We start from the raw sequence: 23,223 nt of genomic DNA on the forward strand, positions 1-23,223 counted from the left end.
GCCAGTAACCAGCCAGTCATTCAGCCAGCCAGTAACCAGCCAGCCAGTCATTCAGCCAGCCAGACAGTAACCAGCCAGCCAGTCATTCAGCCATTCAGCCAGCCAGTAACCAGCCAGCTAGTCATTCAGCCAGCCAGTAACCAGCCAGCCAGTCATTCAGCCAGACAGTAACCAACCAGCCAGTCATTCGGCCAGACAGTAACCAGCCAGCCAGTCATTCGGCCAGCCAGTAACCAACCAGCCAGTCATTCGGCCAGCCAGTAACCAGCCAGCCAGTCATTCAGCCAGCAAGCCATTAAGCCAGCCAGTAACCAGCCAGCTAGTCATTCAGCCAGCCTGTAACCAGCCAGCCAGTCATTCGGCCAGCCAGTAACCAGCCAGCCAGCCAGTAACCAGCCAGCCAGTCATTCAGCCAGCAAGCCATTCAGCCAGCCAGTAACCAGCCAGCTAGTCATTCAGCCAGCCAGTAACCAGCCAGCTAGTCATTCAGCCAGCCAGTAACCAGCCAGCCAGCCAGTAACCAGCCAGCTAGTCATTCAGCCAGCCAGTAACCAGCCAGCTAGTCATTCAGCCAGCCAGTAACCAGCCAGCCAGCCAGTAACCAGCCAGCTAGTCATTCGGCCAGACAGTAACCAACCAGCCAGTCATTCGTCCAGACAGTAACCAACCAGCCAGTCATTCGGCCAGCCAGTAACCAACCAGCCAGTCATTCAGCCATTCAGCCAGCCAGTAACCAGCCAGCCAGTCATTCAGCCATTCAGCCAGCCAGTAACCAGCCAGCCAGTCATTCAGCCATTCAGCCAGCCAGTATCCAGCCAGCCAGTCATTCAGCCAGCCAGCCAGTAACCAGCCAGTCATTCAGACATTCAGCTAGCCAGTAACCAGCCAGTAATTCAGCCGGCCATTCAGCCAGCAAGTAACTAGCGAGCCAGTCATTCAGCCAGCCAGCCAGCCAGCAACCAGCCAGCCATTCAGCCAGCCAGTAACCAGCCAGCCAGTCATTCAGTCAGCCAGTAACCAACCAGCCAGTCATTCAGCCAGCCAGCCAGCCAACAACCAGCCAGCCATTCAGCCACCAACCAGCCAGCCAGCCAGGCCCCCTACTCAGAGTCTGTGTCCCAAATAGCACCCGATTCCCTATTTGTTGCATTACTTTTGACCAGGGCCCACTGAGTGTCCCATAAGGCTCTGATCAAAATTGTACTGCACTGTGTAGTTTCTAGGGTGCCATTGGGGACACAGACAGAAGGGGAGAGGCGTTCTACCCATTAAACATTGAGATGTTCCAGCGAGTGCCACGGCCGCCGAGCGATACTCTCTGTTATTGTTGTGATGTTGTTTTCCTTTGTTAACCCCCCCCCCCCCCCCCCCCGACAATGAGGTGTGGCTGTTTTTTGGGGGGGGTATTGCGTAAGATCTTTCTCGTTAGAACCTTTGAGATGTTACGATCCTCTTTTTTCATTCTGTAAAAGAGGGAGATACCTAGTCAGTTGTACAACACTGGGAGGAAACCAGGAGGAAAGAGGGAGATACCTAGTCAGTTGTACAACACTGGGAGGGAACCAGGAGGAAAGAGGGAGATACCTAGTCAGTTGTACAACACTGGGAGGAAACCAGGAGGAAAGAGGGAGATACCTAGTCAGTTGTACAACACTGGAAGGAAACCAGGAGGAAAGAGGGAGACCTAGTCAGTTGTACAACACTGGGAGGAAACCAGGAGGAAAGAGGGAGATACCTAGTCAGTTGTACAACACTGGGAGGAAACCAAGAGGAAAGAGGGAGATACCTAGTCAGTTGTACAACACCGGGAGGAAACCAGGAGGAAAGAGGGAGATACCTAGTCAGTTGTACAACACTGGGAGGAAACCAGGAGGAAAGAGGGAGATACCTAGTCAGTTGTACAACACTGGGAGGAAACCAGGAGGAAAGAGGGAGATACCTAGTCAGTTGTACAACACTGGAAGGAAACCAGGAGGAAAGAGGGAGACCTAGTCAGTTGTACAACACTGGGAGGAAACCAGGAGGAAAGAGGGAGATACCTAGTCAGTTGTACAACACTGGGAGGAAACCAAGAGGAAAGAGGGAGATACCTAGTCAGTTGTACAACACCGGGAGGAAACCAGGAGGAAAGAGGGAGATACCTAGTCAGTTGTACAACACTGGGAGGAAACCAGGAGGAAAGAGGGAGATACCTAGTCAGTTGTACAACACTGGGGGGAAACCAGGAGGAAAGAGGGAGATACCTAGTCAGTTGTACAACACTGGGAGGAAACCAGGAGGAAAAGGGGATACCTAGTCAGTTGTACAACACTGGGAGGAAACCAGGAGGAAAGAGGGAGATACCTAGTCAGTTGTACAACACTGGGAGGAAACCAGGAGGAAAGAGGGAGATACCTAGTCAGTTGTACAACACTGGGAGGAAACCAGGAGGAAAGAGGGAGATACCTAGTCAGTTGTACAACACTGGGAGGAAACCAAGAGGAAAGAGGGAGATACCTAGTCAGTTGTACAACACCGGGAGGAAACCAAGAGGAAAGAGGGAGATACCTAGTCAGTTGTACAACACTGGGAGGAAACCAGGAGGAAAGAGGGAGATACCTAGTCAGTTGTACAACACTGGGAGGAAACCAAGAGGAAAGAGGGAGATACCTAGTCAGTTGTACAACACTGGAAGGAAACCAGGAGGAAAGAGGGAGACCTAGTCAGTTGTACAACACTGGGAGGAAACCAAGAGGAAAGAGGGAGATACCTAGTCAGTTGTACAACACTGGGAGGAAACCAGGAGGAAAGAGGGAGATACCTAGTCAGTTGTACAACACTGGGAGGAAACCAAGAGGAAAGAGGGAGATACCTAGTCAGTTGTACAACACCGGGAGGAAACCAGGAGGAAAGAGGGAGATACCTAGTCAGTTGTACAACACTGGGAGGAAACCAGGAGGAAAGAGGGAGATACCTAGTCAGTTGTACAACACTGGGGGGAAACCAGGAGGAAAGAGGGAGATACCTAGTCAGTTGTACAACACTGGGAGGAAACCAGGAGGAAAAGGGGATACCTAGTCAGTTGTACAACACTGGGAGGAAACCAGGAGGAAAGAGGGAGATACCTAGTCAGTTGTACAACACTGGGAGGAAACCAGGAGGAAAGAGGGAGATACCTAGTCAGTTGTACAACACCGGGAGGAAACCAAGAGGAAAGAGGGAGATACCTAGTCAGTTGTACAACACTGAGAGGAAACCAGGAGGAAAGAGGGAGATACATAGTCAGTTGTACAACACTGGGAGGAAACCAGGAGGAAAGAGGGAGATACCTAGTCAGTTGTACAACACTGGGAGGAAACCAGGAGGAAAGAGGGAGATACCTAGTCAGTTGTACAACACTGGGAGGAAACCAGGAGGAAAGAGGGACCTAGTCAGTTGTACAACTGAATGTCTTCAACTGAAATGTGTCTTCCGGCATTTAACCCAACCCCTCTGAATCAGAGAGGTGCGGGGGAGCTTCCTTAATCGACATCCACGTTAGGGGATCCTCGACGCCTTCCAAGTCGCATACATTTCCACAGTATCTAGATATGAGGCATGTTTAACCTTTTACTGCAGTGGGCTAAATCAGTGTCACGCAGAGTGTTTCTTGGTCGTCTTTAACAAATCTACTTTGAAACTGAAGTATACACCCGTATACACACATAGTTATGGGCTTAAAATAAGAAGACACCTGTACCATGTCAGATATAGAGTTAAAATGTATTACATTTTGAGTTTGAATCCCAATATTACACTTTATATTCATCACAGAAGACTGAAATATAACACAACCCGCTTGACATAGAAACACCAATCCGTAGGTTTGTAAGAAATAATATTTATTAATGATTCAATTATGAAAAATATGAAGAACATTCCACCCATGAGGCCAATAGAGGGCGATTTGGTCATTTGACTGTAGGAAAAGATTAAATGTACTTCTACCTTAGTGTTTTTCAACTGAATTACTGATATATCTACTATATAGAAGATGGTGTAGACTATACCTCGGGACAATAGACGGTGAATAGTAGGTTCATCCCAATTGGCACTCTATTCCCCTTTATAGTGCACTACATTTGACCAGGGCCCATAGGGAATAGGGTGCACTACATTTGACCAGGGCCCACAGAGAATAGGGTGCACTACATTTGACCAGGGCCCATAGGGAATAGGGTGCACTACATTTGACCAGGGCCCACAGGGAATAGGGTGCACTACATTTGACCAGGGCCCACAGGGAATAGGGTGCACTACATTTGACCAGGGCCCACAGGGAATAGGGTGCACTACATTTGACCATGGCCCACAGGGAATAGGGTGCACTACATTTGACCAGGGCCCACAGGGAATAGGGTGCACTACATTTGACCAGGGCCCACAGGGAATAGGGTGCACTACATTTGACCAGGGCCTATAGGGAATAGGGTGCACTACATTTGACCAGGGCCCATAGGGAATAGGGTGCCATTTGGGATGCAGGTTCTTTATCTTTCTGCTTACTATGAGGAGAATAGATGGAATTCGCTACAAAACGTTAATCTTCTGGGATACTGCAACAAAATCAATCAATTACAGTGACGCTATTGGTCCGTTGTCTTTCCTACAGTGATGCTATTGGTCCGTTGTCTTTCCTACAGTGGCGCTATTGGTCCGTTGTCGTTCCTCGCTTTTTTTCTGTTCCTTTCAAACAGTTACATAAAAGAGGATTATTACCCATCCATTTTTTGTCAATGAGCGCTGCTCGTTGGGATTCGATTTGATATGGACCCTCTGTTTCAGTGTTTACGGCCCAACCAGACGCTTCGGGGGCAGATTGAATTGGCCTCTTAGATAAGCATCATTGTTTTCTCTTCAAGCTCAGGCTCCGGTCGATTTACGTCATGGTTAATCCCTCACAGGCAAACCAAACCGATGCAGGTCTGGGCCATGATCCCCTGTATTCATCCACCCCAGTAGTGTACTGACTATATATCCCTGGTCAACAGTAGTGTACTGACTATATCCTGGTCAACAGTAGTGTACTGACTATATATCCCTGGTCAACATTAGTGTACTGACTATATATCCTGGTTAACAGTAGTGTACTGATTATATATCCTGGTCAACAGTAGTGTACTGATTATATATCCTGGTCAACAGTAGTGTACTGACTATATATCCCTGGTTAATAGTAGTGTACTGACTATATCCTGGTTAACAGTAGTGTACTGACTATATATCCCTGGTCAACAGTAGTGTACTGACTATATATCCTGGTTAACAGTAGTGTACTGACTATATATCCCTGGTTAACAGTAGTGTACTGACTATATATCCCTGGTCAACAGTAGTGTACTGACTATATATCCTGGTCAACAGTAGTGTACTGACTATATATCCCTGGTCAACAGTAGTGTACTGACTATATATCCCTGGTCAACAGTAGTGTACTGACTATATATCCCTGGTCAACAGTAGTGTACTGACTATATATCCCTGGTCAACAGTAGTGTACTGACTATATATCCCTGGTCAACAGTAGTGTACTGACTATATATCCCTGGTTAACAGTAGTGTACTGACTATATATCCCTGGTCAACAGTAGTGTACTGACTATATATCCCTGGTCAACAGTAGTGTACTGACTATATATCCCTGGTTAACAGTAGTGTACTGACTATATATCCCTGGTCAACAGTAGTGTACTGACTATATATCCCTGGTCAACAGTAGTGTACTGACTATATCCCCTAGAGGGGTAGAGGGATGGTCTAGAGGGGTAGAGGGATGGTCTAGAGGGGTAGATGGGTGGTCTAGAGGGGTAGAGGGGTGGTCTAGAGGGGTAGATGGGTGGTCTAGAGGGGTAGAGGGGTGGTCTAGAGGGGTAGAGGGATGGTCTAGAGGGGTAGAGGGATGGTCTAGAGGGGTAGAGGGGTGGTCTAGAGGGGTAGAGGGATGGTCTAGAGGGGTAGAGGGATGGTCTAGAGGGGTAGAGGGGTGGTCTAGAGGGGTAGAGGGATGGTCTAGAGGGGTAGAGCGATGGTCTAGAGGGGTAGAGGGATGGTCTAGAGGGGTAGAGGGGTGGTCTAGAGGGGTAGAGGGGTGGTCTAGAGGGGTAGTGGGATGGTTTAGAGGGGTAGAGGGTTGGTCTAGAGGGGTAGTGGGATGTTCTAGAGGGGTAGAGGGGTGGTCTAGAGGGGTAGAGGGGTGGTCTAGAGGGGTAGAGGGGTGGTCTAGAGGGGTAGAGGGATGGTCTAGAGGGGTAGAGGGGTGGTCTAGAGGGGTAGAGGGGTGGTCTAGAGGGGTAGAGGGGTGGTCTAGAGGGGTAGAGGGGTGGTCTAGAGGGGTAGAGGGATGGTCTAGAGGGGTAGAGGGATTGTCTAGAGGGGTAGTGGGATATTCTAGAGGGGTAGAGGGATGTTCTAGAGGGATGGTCTAGAGGGGTAGAGGGGTGGTCTAGAGGGGTAGAGGGGTGGTCTAGAGGGGTAGAGGGATGGTCTAGAGGGGTAGAGGGGTGGTCTAGAGGGGTAGAGGGGTGGTCTAGCGGGGTAGAGGGATGGTCTAGAGGGGTAGAGGGATGTTCTAGAGGGATGGTCTAGAGGGGTAGAGGGGTGGTCTAGAGGGGTAGAGGGGTGGTCTAGAGGGGTAGAGGGATGGTCTAGAGGGGTAGAGGGGTGGTCTAGAGGGGTAGAGGGATGGTCTAGAGGGGTAGAGGGGTGGTCTAGAGGGGTAGAGGGATGGTCTAGAGGGGTAGAGGGATGTCAAGAGGGGTAGAGGGATATTCTAGAGGGATGGTCTAGAGGGGTAGAGGGGTGGTCTAGAGGGGTAGAGGGGTGGTCTAGAGGGGTAGAGGGGTGGTCTAGAGGGGTAGAGGGATGATCTAGAGGGGTAGAGGGATGTTCTAGAGGGATGGTCTAGAGGGGTAGAGGGGTGGTCTAGAGGGGTAGAGGGGTGGTCTAGAGGGGTAGAGGGATGGTCTAGAGGGGTAGAGGGGTGGTCTAGAGGGGTAGAGGGGTGGTCTAGCGGGGTAGAGGGATGGTCTAGAGGGGTAGAGGGATGTTCTAGAGGGATGGTCTAGAGGGGTGGTCTAGAGGGATAGAGAAATGGTCTAGAGGGGTAGAGGGATGGTCTAGAGGGGTAGAGGGATGGTCTAGAGGGGTAGAGGGATGTCAAGAGGGGTAGAGGGATGTTCTAGAGGGATGTCTAGAGGGGTAGAGGGATGGTCTAGAGGGATGTCTAGAGGGGTAGAGGGATGGTCTAGAGGGGTAGAGGGGTGGTCTAGAGGGGTAGAGGGATGGTCTAGAGGGGTAGAGGGGTGGTCTAGAGGGGTAGAGGGGTGGTCTAGAGGGATGGTCTAGAGGGATACAGGGATTGTCTAGAGGGGTAGAGGGATATTCTAGAGGGGTAGAGGGGTGGTCTAGAGGGATGGTCTAGAGGGGTAGAGGGATGGTGTAGAGGGGTAGAGGGATGTTCTAGAGGGGTAGAGGGGTGGTCTAGAGGGGTAGAGGGATGGTCTAGAGGGGTAGAGGGATTGTCTAGAGGGGTAGTGGGATGGTCTAGAGGGGTAGAGGGGTGGTCTAGAGGGGTAGAGGGATGGTCTAGAGGGGTAGAGGGATGGTCTAGAGGGGTAGAGGGATGGTCTAGAGGGGTAGAGGGGTGGTCTAGAGGGGTAGAGGGATTGTCTAGAGGGGTAGAGGGATGTTCTAGAGGGGTAGAGGGATTGTCTAGAGGGGTAGAGGGATGTTCTAGAGGGGTAGAGGGATGGTCTAGAGGGGTAGAGGGATTGTCTAGAGGGGTAGAGGGATGTTCTAGAGGGGTAGAGGGATGTTCTAGAGGGGTGGTCTAGAGGGGTAGAGGGATGGTCTAGAGGGGTAGAGGGATTGTCTAGAGGGGTAGAGGGATGTTCTAGAGGGGTAGAGGGATGGTCTAGAGGGGTAGAGGGATGGTCTAGAGGGGTAGAGGGATTGTCTAGAGGGGTAGAGGGATGTTCTAGAGGGGTAGAGGGATGTTCTAGAGGGGTAGAGGGATGTTCTAGAGGGATGGTCTAGAGGGATGTCTAGAGGGGTAGAGGGATGGTCTAGAGGGGTGGTCTAGAGGGGTAAAGGGATTGTCTAGAGGGGTAAAGGGATTGTCTAGAGGGGTTTCCACAGGTTTTCCCAATTTATTGTAGGGGACAGGGTGCCAAAATAGTGCACTATACAGCGTGCCATTCGAAACACATCCTAACTGACCAGTCCTCCTATATCCCATGATTCCTTGCAGCACCTGGAGCCGTGGAAACTCTATGCCACCGTGGGGGTGCTGCTGGTCATCGACGTCCTGTCACTCATGATCTGGCAAATAGTGGATCCTCTACACGTCACGGTGGAGGTATGAGCCAGATAGTTACTCCTCTACACGTCACTGTGGAGGTATGAGTCAGATAGTTAATCCTCTACACGTCACTGTGGAGGTATGAGTCAGATAGTTGATCCTCTACACGTCACGGTGGAGGTATGAGCCAGATAGTTACTCCTCTACACGTCACTGTGGAGGTATGAGTCAGATAGTGGATCCTCTTCACGTCACGGTGGAGGTATGAGTCAGATAGTTGATCCTCTACACGTCACGCTGGAGGTATAATTTAGATTTAACTCCAAACTATTAAGATAGTACTATGAAGGAATAAACAAAACAAATTGTGAATCTATAAAAATCATGATGAAATATAATGTGTACATGGATATAGTGCGGTAGTCTTGAGAACATTATTCCTCTGTTCTGCTATACTGCAGTAGTCTTGAGAACATTATTTCTCTGTTCTGCTATACTGCAGTAGTCTTGAGAACATTATTCCTCTGTTCTGCTATACTGCAGTAGTCTTGAGAACATTATTTCTCTGTTCTGCTATACTGCAGTAGTCTTGAGAACATTATTTCTCTGTTCTGCTATACTGCAGTAGTCTTGAGAACATTATTTCTCTGTTCTGCTATACTGCAGTAGTCTTGAGAACATTATTCCTCTGTTCTGCTATACTGCAGTAGTCTTGAGAACATTATTTCTCTGTTCTCCTATAGTGCAGTAGTTGAGAACATTATTCCTCTCTTCTGCTATACTGCAGTAGTCTTGAGATAACATTATTCCTCTATTTGTCTGAGTAGAAGTTTGTGAGAGAGGCCCCTAAAGGAGATCTGGATGTTCTGGTTCAACCGCTGCTGGAACACTGCAGCTCAGACAAGATGAACACTTGGCTTGGTAAGGAGACGGGAGGGTGGAAGGGGTGGAGGGAGGGGGGGGGGGGAAGAGAGAGCGAGGGAGAGAGGGAAGCTTGGTAAGGGAAAAGGGAGGGAGGGAGGGAAGGAAGTGGGAAGGGAGGGAGGGTGGAGGAGAGGGGGGAGAGAAAGGGAGGGAGGCTTTGTAAGGAGAGAGGGAGGGAGAGAGAGAGAGAGAGAGAGGGAGGGAGGCTTTGTAAGGAGAGAGAGAGAGAGAGAGAGAGAGAGAGAGAGAGAGAGAGAGAGAGAGAGAGAGAGAGAGAGAGAGAGAGAGAGAGGCTTGGTAAGGAGAGAGGGAGGGAGAGAGAGGGAGGCTTGGTAAGGAGAGAGAGAGGGGGGAGAGAGAGAGAGAGAGAGAGGGAGGGAGGGAGAGAGATGAATGGAGGGAGGCTTGGTGAGAGAGAGAGGGGAGAGAGAGAGAGTGGGAGAAAGAGAGGGAGAGAGAGAGAGGAATGGAGGGAGGGATAGAGGGAGACTTGTTAAGGAGAGAGAGAGAGAGAGAGGGAGGGAGGGAGAGAGGGAGGCTTGGTAAGGAGAGAGAGGGAGGGAGGGAGGCTTGGTAATGAGAGAGGGCTCAGCCTCTGTACTTCAAGTACATTAAATCCATCTGTTAATCATCTTACCTTTAACATGAGGCCTGAGTCTGTAGCTACTGCCAGTGAATATTAAAAACCTAGTGAACACATTTTCTCTCTCCGTAGGGGTGGTGTATGGCTATAAGGGCTTGCTGCTGCTCCTGGGGATTTTCTTGGCTTATGAGACCAAGTCTATATCTACAGAGAAGATCAATGACCACCGCGCTGTGGGCATGGCCATCTACAACGTCTCAGTAAGTATTTCTGTGTGTGTGTGTGTGTGCGTGCGTGTGTGTGTGTGTGTGTGTGTGTGTGTGTGCTGTAGTCATGGACAGTATTTCTGTGTGTGTGTGTGTGTGTGTGTGTGTGTGTGTGTGTGTGTGTGTGTGTGTGTGTGTGTGTGTGTGTGTGTGTGTGTGTGTGTGTGTGTGTGTGTGTGCTGTAGTCATGGACAGTATTTCTGTATTTAGTCATGTGTATGACACTGGGCTAAACTATACTGTATTTTGTAACAAGATACATTCAAGAGGCGTAATTTGTATTTTCAAAATTATTTTCCATTTTTTATAGCAGTTCACAATTTTGTGTCCCCCTTTCACCTTGCATTGGTATCACAAGTCTAATGGCACTATGGTGTGATAAGAGCATCCACTAAATTAACTAAATATAATAGTATATGTACAAATGAACAATTGCAAAGCATGCTGAGTATTATTCTAATGAGCTCCACCCTGAAACAAAGCCAATAATTTTACCCAGTGTGCTTCATTCATTTTCGTATGTTCATTTTCACATGCTGTATGTGACTCGTTTCAGAAAACTAGGTTTCACTTCTTCGTTTTCTGGAACATGGGAAATTTCAACTGTCAGTGCAACAACTGTCGATAGATATACAGTTGAAGTCGGAAGTTTTACATACACCTTAGCCAACTACATTTAAACTCAGGTCATTGTCCATTTGGAAGATCCATTTGCGACCAAGCTTTAACTTTCTGACTGATGTCTTGAGATGTTGCTTCAATATATCCACATAATTGTCCTGCCTCATGATGCCATCTATTTTGTGAAGTGCACCAGTCTCTTCTGCAGCAAAGCACCCCCACAACATGATGCTGCCACCCGCGTGCTTTACGGTTGGGATGGTGTTCTTCGGCTTGCAAGCCTCCCCCTTTTTCCTCCAAACATAACGATGGTCATTATGGCCAAACAGTTCTATTTTTGTTTCATCAGACCAGAGGACATTTCTCCAAAAAGTACCATCTTTGTCCCCATGTGCAGTTGCAAACCGTGGTCTGGCTTTTTTATGGCGGTTTTGGAGCAGTGGCTTCTTCTTTGCTGATCGGCCTTTCATGTTATGTCGATATAGGACTTGTTTTACTCTGGATATAGATACTTTTGTACCCCTTTCCTCCAGCATCTTCACAAGATCCTTTGCTGTTATTCTGGGATTGATTTGCACTTTTTGCACCAAAGTACATTAATCTCTAGGAGAGAATGCGTCTCCTTCCTGAGCGGACTGACGGCTGCGTGGTCCCATAGTGTTTATACTTGCGTACTATTGTTTGTACAGATGAATATGGTACCTTCGGGTGCTTGGAAATTGCTCCCAAGGATGAACCAGACTTGTGGAGGTCTACAAAAAAAAATCTGAGGTCTTGGCTGATTCTTTTGATTTTCCCATGATGTCAAGCAAAGAGGCACTGAGTTTGAAGGTAGGCCTTGAAATAAATCCACAGGTACACCTCCAATTGACTCAAATTATGTCAATTAGCCTATCAGAAGCTTCTTAAGCCATGACATCTTTTTCTGGAATTTTCCAAACTATTTAAAGGCACAGTCAACTTAGGGTATGTAAACTTCTGACCCACTGGAATTGTGATTTTTAAGTGATTTCTAAGTTCATTATAAGTGAAACAATCTGTAAACAATTGTTGGAAAAATTACTTGTGTCATGCACAAAGTAGATGTCCTAACCGACTATAGTTTGTTATCAAAATATTTGTGGAGTGGTTGAAAAACGAGTTTTAACCTCTGCCGCTTCTCTCTCCCGGATCCGGGATCCTCCTCATCAAAAAAGCTGACTAGCCTAGCCTAGCCTAACGCAACAGGGATATCATATAATATAGTTTTCATGAAATCACAAGTCCAATACAGCAAATGAAAGATAAACATCTTGTGAATCCAGGCATCATTTCCGATTTTTAGAATGTTTTACAGCGAAAACACAATATGTATTTCTATTAGCTAACCACAATAGCAAAAGACTCCATTTTTCTACCGCATAGGTAGCTATCACAAAACCGACCAAATAGAGATATAATTAGTCACTAACCAAGAAACAACTTCATCAGATGACAGTCTTATAACATGTTATACAATACATTTCTGTTTTGTTCGAAAATGTGCATATTTGAGGTCTAAATCATAGTTTTACATTGCAGCTACCATCAAAAATATCACCAAAGCAACCAGAATAATTACAGAGAGCAACTTGAAATACCTAAATACTCATCATAAAACATTTATGAAAAATACATGGTGTACAGCAAATGAAAGATAAACATCTTGTGAATCCAGCCAATATTTTCGATTTTTTAAGTGTTTTACAGCAAAAACACAATATAGCATTATATTAGCTTACCACAATAGCCAAACACACAAATGCATTTATCAGCAGCAAAAGGTAGCGATCGCAAAAACCAGCAAAAGATATAAAATGAATCACTAACCTTGACCAACTTCATCAGATGACAGTCTTATAACATCAGGTACAATACACTTATGTTTTGTTCGAAAATGTGCATATTTTGAGCTGCAAACCGTGGTTATACATTGTGAATATGTAGCATCGATTCACCAAATTGTCCGGAGCTAGTTTGGACACTCACCTAATCTGACCAAAGAACTCATCATAAACTTTACAAAAAATACATGTTGGACAGCAAATGAAAGATACACTAGTTCTTAACCTCTACAGAGTACCTAACCCGGATCCGGGAGCACCCCCCACACCCCCCACACTGATTAGCATCGCTAGCATAGCGTCACAATTAAATAGTAGCATCTAAATATCATTAAATCACAAGTCCAAGACACCCAATGAAAGACACAGATCTTGTGAATAAAACCACCATTTCAGATTTTTTACAGGGAAGACACAATATGTAAATCTATTAGCTAAACACGTTAGCAAAATGACACCATTTTCTTACTCCAACAGTTTCTTACTCCATCAGGTGCTATCACCAATTCGGCTAAACTAAGATATTGATAGCCACTAACTAACAAACAAATTCATAACATGACAGTCTGATAACATATTTATGGTATAGCATAGTTTTTTTTTTTTAAATGTGCATTTTTCAGGTATAAATCACAGTTCTACATTGCAGCTGCAATCTGATATAGTGCTGATGCAGCTAGAACAATTACAGAGACCAACGTTATATAACTAATTACTTGTCTTAAAACATTTCAGAAAAAATACACAGCGTACAGACATTGAAAGCCCAACATCTGGTGAATCCAAACAATATTTCAGATTTTTTAAATGTTTTATAGCGAAATTAGCATAACTAGCTAATTAGCATAACCAGGCCAGCCAAAACCAGCTGGACGCGCCCGACCAGTTCACATGCACGACAGATATATGAAATAACATCGTAAATTGGGTCTTACTATTGCTGGTCTTTCATCAGAATGTTGATCAAGGTGTCCTTAGTCCTGATGAGTCGTTCAATCCATTCACAATGGCAACTTCCCCTCTTCATTTAGCCTGGGTACTGGTCGACTGGCACGGTCCATGTCCAAAGTTAAAAAACTCAAAGAACGGAACACGGCAAAACTCCCGAAAAAATTCTAATAATCTGATTAAACTATATTGAAAAAACATACATTACGGTGATATGGTCACATGTATCAAACAAACTTCGACACGGAGATAGTTTTCATCCGTAACGTCAGCATAACAAAAGACAATGCCACCTCTGAAAACGCGCATTTCAGAAACCGGAAGTTGTCGGTCACGCTAAAGAAATAGGTCTTATTTCACGTCAGTACAAGATAAACAAAAAATTTCTCCTCTGACGTCTTCCAGACACCCAGAGGAAGAAGAAGGAAGTGTCATTCGGGTCATAGGTCGCGTGACCATATATAGGCAGAGCGTTGAAGCGAGCATACACATCTTGCATTCTTCTTCTGGCTCAGGGAAAGTGCTGTGAAATGACCTGTGTTTGACTCAGAGACTCAATTGGAACGGTTTTAGAAACCATAGCTTGTTTTCTATCCAATGCTATATGGTTATATGCATATAGTAACAGCAATAATTGAATAAGAGGCAGTTTAGTCTGTAGAGGCAATTATGCTAATGCGAAACAGCACCCCCTGTATTCTCAAGAAGTTAATGCAACCGCCGTGTTAGATTTAAAAAAAATAACTTTACCATAACAAACAGCTTACGTTATAGCGAGACAGCGACCGCAAAAAGGGCGGAAAATAGGACTCAACATTTTCCACAGAAGTACGAAATAACATCATAAATTGTTCCTACTTTTGCTGAGCTTCCATCAGAATCTTGTACAAGGAGTCCTTTGTCCAGAATAAATCGTTGTTTGGTTTTAGAATGTCCTTCTCTCCTGTCGAATTAGCAACCTTAGCTAGCCATGTGGCGTGAACATGCCCATCTTCTCCTGACGCAAAGAAAGGAAAATTCCAAAAGTCGCAATAAACGTTGAATAAACTGATACAACTCGGTTGAAAAAAACTACTTTATGATGTTTTTATCACATCTATCAAATAAAATCAGAGCCAGAGATATCCACCGTGTATACCGAACGCTTTTCAGAAGCCAATGTTGATGTCCTTCCTGCGCCTAGGTAGAGAAAGGAAATTCTGGTCACGTCATTCCAAGAGCTCTTGTTCGACCTCAGATCAAGCTAGACACCCCATTCCACCTTCCACTGCCTGTTGACATCTAGTGGAAGGCGTGCAAATCCATAAATATTAGGCAATTGAATAGGCAGGCCCTGGAACAGAGCATCGTTTTCAGATTTTTCACTTCCTGTCTGGAAGTTTGCTGCCAAATGAGTTCTGTTTTACTCACAGATATAATTCAAACAGTTTTAGAAACTTGAGAATGTTTTCTATCCAATAGTAATAATATGCATATTGTACGATCTAGAATAGAGTACGAGGCCGTTTAAATTGGGCACGATTTTTTCCCAAAGTGAAAACAGCGCCCCCTATTCACAAGAAGTTAATGACTCCAACCTAAGTGTATGTAAACTTCCGATATCAACTGTAGCTGGTAAATTCGCTCTACCTCATTTTCAGAGCATTCTCGTCTGAGTGTGCCAGAGCGCAGAACAACTGACAAATTTACCAACGCTCAACACACGTTGAATATGGCCGGTGTCAGTAAACGTTGCCAAAGAATAGTAATTAAACGTTTTCCAGCAGCACAGTTGCAGTCACCATCACTCTGGATAACATAAAAACAGACTAACCAGCTCTGCTAGGGTGAGTAAAATGGTCAGAGTGAGCTGTTCTCTCATTTGTGTCTGGAAGTAGCTAGCAAGCTAGCCAACGTTAGCCAGTTAGCTTCGGTGCTTGACTGCTGTTGTCAGAACGCGCGGATCAACTCCTCGGCTAAAGAGTCCAGCGCTCTGAACACTCCGAGAGCGAAACTAGACAAGCAAATGTAGCTAGAATAGACATCCAAATGGCTCGGAGATACGAATAATAAGATTATACATGTAACGTTAGCTAGTGAGCCAGCCAGCTAACGTTAGCTAGCTACAGTAGGTAAACAATGAACCATAGTCCCAACTCTTGACGTTACTACCCTGCATGAATCTGCAGGTAGCTAACCAACCAGGTTCAATGTTAGCTAGCTAACATTAGGCTATAGCTAGCCAAGCAAATGGCTCTAAAATACAAATGATAAGATCATACACGTAACGTTAGCTAGCGAGCCAGCCAGCTAAAGTTAGCTAGCTAGCTAACAGTGCACTTTAACTTAAAATGTAACCACTTTCTGTCAAAATTAGAAATGTGTAATATCTAAAAATGTAGCTAGCTAGACTCTCTTACCCGTATACATCATTCATGGATGGACGCGTCTCCCGTCGGATGCCATGGGTGCCCTTAGTTTGAAGATGTAATCCAGAGATAGGTGTTTTCTCCATGAGCTATCATACTCGAATTCTACTGATTTCAAAACTCGGTCCTCCAGATAGTGGAGAGCATCACTTATGCGGTTTTACTACACGACAGGATTAACTAGACATACTGACCAGCTCAAATAGACAGAAGCGTGCTATATGGCAGACTCAATTGAATCTAAACTAATTTCTCGGCATGTCCAGCCCACTCATTATCTCAGCCAATCATGGCTCGGGGGAAGGTTGCTCGCTTTCTCTGTGGCTAAACCAACTAGGCTCATAATTTAACAATTGTATTCGTATTTACAGATGGCATACAAGTTTGTTATTAAGGCACATGAAAGTTCACATGATCCAGAAGGCATTTCTGCAACAAAAAATAATAATTTTGATCAAATAAAAAAGTTTATGTTCAAATGGCTCTCCTGTGAAGTAGTGACCCGTGACATATGCCTAGTTTCCTGAAACGGGTCACATATGGACTTGATCTTTTACCAAATAGGGCTTTGGGCAGCAGGTAGCCTAGTGGTTAGAGCTTTGGGCCAGTAACCGAAAGGTTGCTGGATCGAATCCCCGAGCTGACAAGGTAAAAATCTGTCGTTCTGCCCCTGAGCAAGGCAGTTAACCCACTGTTCCCCGGGCACCGTGGATGTTGATTAAGGCAGCCCCACTGTTCCCCGGGCACCGTGGATGTTGATTAAGGCAGTTACCCCACTGTTCCCCGGGCACCGTGGATGTTGATAAAGGCAGTTAACCCACTGTTCCCCGAGCACCGTGGATGTTGATTAAGGCAGTTACCCCACTGTTCCCCGGGCAACGTGGATGTTGATTAAGGCAGTTAACCACTGTTCCCCGGGCACCGTGGATGTTGATTAAGGCAGTTACCCCACTGTTCCCCGGGCACCGTGGATGTTGATTAAGGCAGTTACCCCACTGTTCCCCGGGCACCGTGGATGTTGATTAAGGCAGTTACCCCACTGTTCCCCGAGCACCGTGGATGTTGATTAAGGCAGTTACCCCACTGTTCCCCGGGCACCGTGGATGTTGATTAAGGCAGCCCCACTGTTCCCCGAGCACCGTGGATGTTGATTAAGGCAGCCCCACTGTTCCCCGAGCACCGTGGATGTTGATTAAGGCAGCCCCACTGTTCCCCGGGCACCGTGGATGTTGATTAAGGCAGCCCCCGCACCTCTCTGTTTCAGAGGGGTTGGGTTAAATGCAGGAGACATGGTTGAACAACTGACTATCTGACTACCTGACTACCTGACTATCTGACTACCTGACTATCTGACTACCTGACTACCTGACTACCTGACTATCTGACTACCTGACTATCTGACTACCTGACTACCTGACTACCTGACTACCTGACTACCTGACTACCTGACTACCTGACTACCTGACTATCTGACTACCTGACTACCTGACTATCTGACTATCTGACTATCTGACTACCTTACTACCTGACTATCTGACTATCTGACTATCTGACTATCTGACTATCTGACTATCTGACTATCTGACTATCTGACTACCCTATACCATCCCTACCTTGCCACAACACGACTGATTGGCTCAAGGAAAGAAATTCAAAAAATTTACTTTTAACAATGCACACCTGTTAATTGAAATGCATTCCAGGTAACTACCTCATAAAGCTGGCAGAGAGAATACCAAGAGTGTGAAAAGATATCATCAAGGCAAAGGGTCGCTACTTTGAATAATCTAAAATATATTTTGATTTGTTGAACACATTTTTTGGTTTCTACATGATTCCATATGTGTTATTTCATAGTTGTGATGTCTTCACTATTATTCTACAATGTAGAAAATAGTAAAAATTAAGAAAAACCCTTGAATGCGTGGGTGTGTCCAAACTTTTGACTGGTACTGTATATATTTACATTTTGGTAATTTAGCAGCAGGGCCATGCACACACCTTTTGGGGAGGAGGTGGGGGGGGGGGGGGGGCATGTGCTCAAACAAAAAAGAGAAACCGCATAAAATAAATCCCAGCATCTGCGGTGGCAGACTAGTTGAGCTATTATTACAAGAAGAGAGCAGCATAATCTGATGAGAAAATTATTTGAGCAAAAAATGATTTTGAACTGGAGTTAATACTATTAGTTATGAACAATGACTAACACAATGTCAGTGGAAATAGAAGCCTTACTGTATCCAAGCCATTTCCATTTGTTGCCACTATCTCGTAACCCAGTGGTTTTTAAACTTTTTTGACCCTCGACCCCCAAAAAAGGTGTGGACCCCAGCGCAAACTAGGTAATAACGGATAACCGGGATCCCAGGACTGTTCCGGGACCCCTCTTCACATTTCCCAAATTAGTTTTTGACAAGAGTCTGGAAAAAATCCCCCAATGTCACATTAATGCAATTCCACAGAATACACAACATGTGCAGCAGCAGATTGGCAGAAAACAAAATAGCACATTTTCCAAACAGGTTGTTGGATGGATGCCTTTTAGTCTAGCATATTAACTTCACACAAAGTTGGCATAAATTCAAAGTACACAGCATAATTGACACTGCCGGACTGAACACGCAGGGGATCCTGCAGGGATTTTGGGCCCCATGAAAATATATCACATTGGGCACCACCACCATAGGCCCACACCAACCCTGCCTGTAACCACACACCTCCAGAAGCCAATCGACCCATTCACAGCTTTAAATAACTCTACCTTTGCAGGCTTGCAACTCTCTTGTAGTCCAATATTTACTGTACGATATTTACTGACAGTGAGCTGTGAAAATATAACATCTGTGGGGCCTGGCACCAGGCAGGGACAACTGATTTAGTATGAATAACTTGCTAAAAGTCTCCCTGCATTGATTAGATGTCGACTAAAAGAGGAGCGAAATGTAAACACTCAGACTTTTCTGTGAAAATATGAAGTAACTAATGTTAGGGGAGTAGTAGCCTATTTCACTATGGACTAAATTAACAGGTTCATTTCCACCACTCACCGGACTACACCCACCTTCCTTTGTGAAGAATTGGGTGGCATACTGTCGCCCTTTCTTTTCTCTCTTCTGTCTTTCTTTTCTTTCTTTTCGTTTTTGGAAGCCATATTTGGGCTGTTTACTTTTTTTGCCAAAAACAAGAAAAGAAAAAGAAACCGTTTAGTTTTATTTGTGCATTGTAAATAAAATTATATATTAATGAATCGTCCTAACTTCCCCGCCTGTGCACAAGACACCTGAATGAAGTTTAGAGTTCTAATCCGATTTGAAAGTTCGATCCCAGATTGACCGAGGAAACAGCCATTGGCCCTAGACAAAGCGTAGAGAGAGGACAACTCACCTTAGTTATTATGATCAACGGAATGATGAACATATTGGAATAAGTCAAACTAATGCAATTGAAGGCGTATATCAAATTCTTGCTTATACTGAAACTCCCAAAATCATAACCAACCGTTATACTAATATAAAGCAATAGTAATGTGTGGTCACCTAGATGATCATTCCGTCTATCGGTTTGATTGCGACAGCGCCATCGCGCTGCTTTGAGACAAGCGTTGGGGACTCATCTACTGTAGATACATCCATCAATGTCAGATCTTTCTTTTCACTGAATCTCCGTTTGGATATTTGGTAACAATTAGGCAGGGGAAATATTAGCTACATTGAGATGAGTGCTAATGATCATCTGTATTCTAGTTTGCTCATATATTAGGTGATCAGAACATTTTGCTAGCATGTTATACAAGTGGATTTGGCAGTTCACTCGCGAAGTAGAATGTCCTACTACCGACCAAAAGCATGTGATTTGTCTGATAATCAATTAATGTGATTTTGTTTCATTGAATCAGTCTGTATATTTTGGTTAATTGATCTCTGTCTGGACAAGTGAAAATGGTAGCTAATTTATTTGTTTGCCCATCTATCACTGATCAGAAACATTTAGCGTAAACCAAGAGTATGATGTATGTATTGACTCACCTAGTAGCCTTATATAGAGCCTTGGCTATTTTCCTATATTCCCAATCTCGCTGAAACCCACAATCCAGACTAACTGTATTCTGTAATCCATAGGTTGCATTATCAAAGCACGTATCGCCTATGCATGTAAAAAAAAATACCTCTATAACATTTTCCCCGTTTCTCTGCGCTGTCTCGTATTTCTGCCCATATGAGAACTTCGGTAGAGAATGTGTGATCAACAAATGGTATAAGAGTAAATATGGATATTTTTTTTTTTTTTAAGATTTGGTCGCTGTTAAAATACCTAGATTTCTAAATTTCCGCCCTTCCTTCTCCCCGTTATTCATGAGCTGATCTGGTATCTGTATAATTATCAACTCGATTTAGCCAAATATGAGGTTATTTCTAAAGTTTAGAAACGGGTCATTTGACTTTTGTTACAAAGTTTGTATGATTCGACAACGCTATGCCCTACCCGGGGTGAGTCCTGATCACGCTGTGTCGAGCGTGAACATAAGAACGGATCTATAAACGGCCTGTTTTGCAGTTCACAACAATGGCATTGGCGATCAAAGTTACTCTATCATTACTAAATAGCAATTTCACTTGCTGTAACATCTTTACATAGTGGTGCAGGCAAGACGGCAATGTGGCGCAGTGACAATCTTATCTTGGGAGAACCCTAAGTGATCATATCTTGGTTTTTAACGCTTTAAATGAGCACTTTCGATTTTTACAGTATTTCCCGGGACTCTCAGGATAAATATGAATTATGCTCTTTACTGAAACGTGGTAGAGTTTCATGAAAATGTGAATCCCTATCGCGAACATGCGAATGTAGCCTGTCAATACAGCCATACACGGGGAAGCGTTTTCAAAACGCAAGATAGGTGTTACGTTCCCCAGTTTCTGTGTTGTAGCTTTTGTATTTGAGTGTGTGTGTTTCAGGAGATAGCTTCCTGAGTTCTCCCCAACCAGCTGATTCGTCGACTCAATGGCTAATTGATGATTGGAGAGCTGACCCCGCCCCTTCGTCAAGAAGCAGCTGACTCTAATTACTATTGCCACCTGAAGATATAAAAGCCAGTGTTCTGTTCTACAGATAAAACTGTGTTTTACACCTGCATTTGGAGCTGAAAGTAATTTATGTTAGCAGCGAATATCAACAAGGGATATCCTGTCACTTCTCTGGAGTCCAGAGCAAGCAGAATCATACACCTACTTGTAGCTGAGGTTGCAGAATCGGATGAAAAATATGTTCTGCCTGCACTTCGCCATCACTTTGGATGGCAGCCTGCCTGCCTGCACCTCGCCATCCCCTTGGAGGGCAGCCTGCCTGCCTGCACCTCGCCATCCCCTTGGAGGGCAGCCTGCCTGCCTGCACCTCGCCATCCCCTTGGAGGGCAGCCTGCCTGCCTGCACCTCGCCATCCCTTTGGAGGGCAGCCTGCCTGCCTGCACCTCGCCATCCCTTTGGAGGGCAGCCTGCCTGCCTGCACCTCGCCATCCCTTTGCACCTCACACACTCTCTCTCTCTCTCACTCTCACTCACTCACTCACTCACTCACACACACATAATAGGGAAGAGTTTTGATAGTGCAGATAAGATAGTGGAAAGCCTGACGTGATGTGTTACAAATCTAACATCCACCGAATTAATGTGAAAGTAATTCATTCTACGTTTATAAGATTAATAACTATATTTATATTTATACTCTGAATTTGGCAATGAGACATACAGATTATGAAGCAAAGACATTGTTTTGTTAAAACCAGATAAAACCCACAAACAGCGAAAACCAAAAATTCTGTTGAAGGCTGTGCGATGTTACAATGGCTTATCTTTAGGCATATAGCCAGTAGCCATCCACTGGGCACAGACGTCAATTCAACGTCTATTCCATGTTGGTTCAATGTCATTTTCTATGTAGTTCCAGTGGGCACCCAAACCTATCTGAAATATAAAAATGATCAATCAACTCGCCAGGTAGCCTATTGTTCTGGCTAAATTAGTCAGTAGTAGATTGCTAAACGTATTTTATATGGATGATAAATGTTGGCCTAGTCTGTTTTCGCCTCCCTGGTCTTTGTGTTTGAATCTATATTTACATTTACATTTACATTTAAGTCATTTAGCAGACGCTCTTATCCAGAGCGACTTACAAGTACATACATTCATACTTTTTTTGTACTGGCCCCCCGTGGGAATCGAACCCACAATCCTGGCGTTGCAAGCGCCATGCTCTATCAACTGAGCCACACGGGGCCCCGTGTGGTGCATTTGAAATGTGTTCCGGGATTCTTCCGATGGCATTGAGGAGTACACCACATCAGTCACTGGCTTCAATAAGTGCATCGATGATGTTGTCCCCACAGTGACTGTACGTACATACTCCAACCAGAAGCCATGGATTACAGGCAACATCCGCACTGAGCTGAAGGGTAGAGCTGCCTCTTTCAAGGAGCGGGACTAACCCGAAAGCTTATAAGAAATCCCACTGTGCCCTCCGACAAACCATCAAACAGGCAACGTGTCAATACAGGGCTACGATCGAATCGTACTACACCGGCTCTGACGCTCGTCGGAGGGCTTGCAAACTGTTTTCAGACTACAAAGGGAAGCACAGCCGAGAGCTGCCCAGTGGCACGAGCCTACCAGACGAGGTAAATTACTTCTGTGCTTGCTTTGAGGCAAGTAACACTGAAACATTCATGAGAGCATCAGCTGTTCCCGACGACTGTGTGATCACGCTCTCCGCAGCCGATGTGAGTAAGACCTTAAAACAGGTCAACATTCACAAGGCCGCAGGGCCAGACGGATTACCAGGATGTGTACTCCGAGCATGTGCTGACCAACTGGCAAGTGTCTTCACTGACATTTTCAACCTCTCCCTGTCTGAGTCTGTAATACCAACATGTTTCAAGCAGACCATCATAGTCCCTGTGCCCACGAACACTAGGGTAACCTACCTAAATGACTACCGACCCGTAGCACTCACGTCTGTAGCCATGAAATGCTTTGAAAGGCTGGTCATGGCTCACAACAACACCATCATCCCAGAAACCCTAGACCCACTCCAATTTGCATACCGCCCCAACAGATCAACACCATTGTGCCCTCAAAGCTCATCACTAAGCTAAGGACCCTGGGACTAAACACCTCCCTCTGCAACTAGATCCTGAACTTCCTGACGGGCTGCCCCCAGGTGGTAAGGGTAGGTAACAACACATCAATCACGCTGATCCTCAACACGGTGGCCCCTCAGGGGTGCGTGCTCAGTCCCTTCC

The 23,223-nt window shown here is 45.4% G+C and overlaps 1 protein-coding gene across 2 annotated transcripts in view; it reads left to right on the plus strand.

Annotated features, from left to right (window-relative positions):
* LOC129820282 (gamma-aminobutyric acid type B receptor subunit 1-like) overlaps positions 1–23,223 on the plus strand; it is a 294,632-nt gene that overhangs the window by 248,053 nt on the left and 23,356 nt on the right. For both annotated transcript variants that reach the window (XM_055877343.1, XM_055877344.1), the window contains 3 exons: positions 8,267–8,374; positions 9,145–9,238; positions 9,957–10,084. In XM_055877343.1, coding sequence (XP_055733318.1) covers positions 8,267–8,374; positions 9,145–9,238; positions 9,957–10,084 — 330 coding nt within the window. The remainder of the gene's footprint in view (positions 1–8,266; positions 8,375–9,144; positions 9,239–9,956; positions 10,085–23,223) is intronic.

The sequence above is a fragment of the Salvelinus fontinalis genome, chromosome 22, assembly GCF_029448725.1.
Source record: "Salvelinus fontinalis isolate EN_2023a chromosome 22, ASM2944872v1, whole genome shotgun sequence".
NCBI classification, from domain to species: Eukaryota; Metazoa; Chordata; class Actinopteri; order Salmoniformes; family Salmonidae; genus Salvelinus; species Salvelinus fontinalis.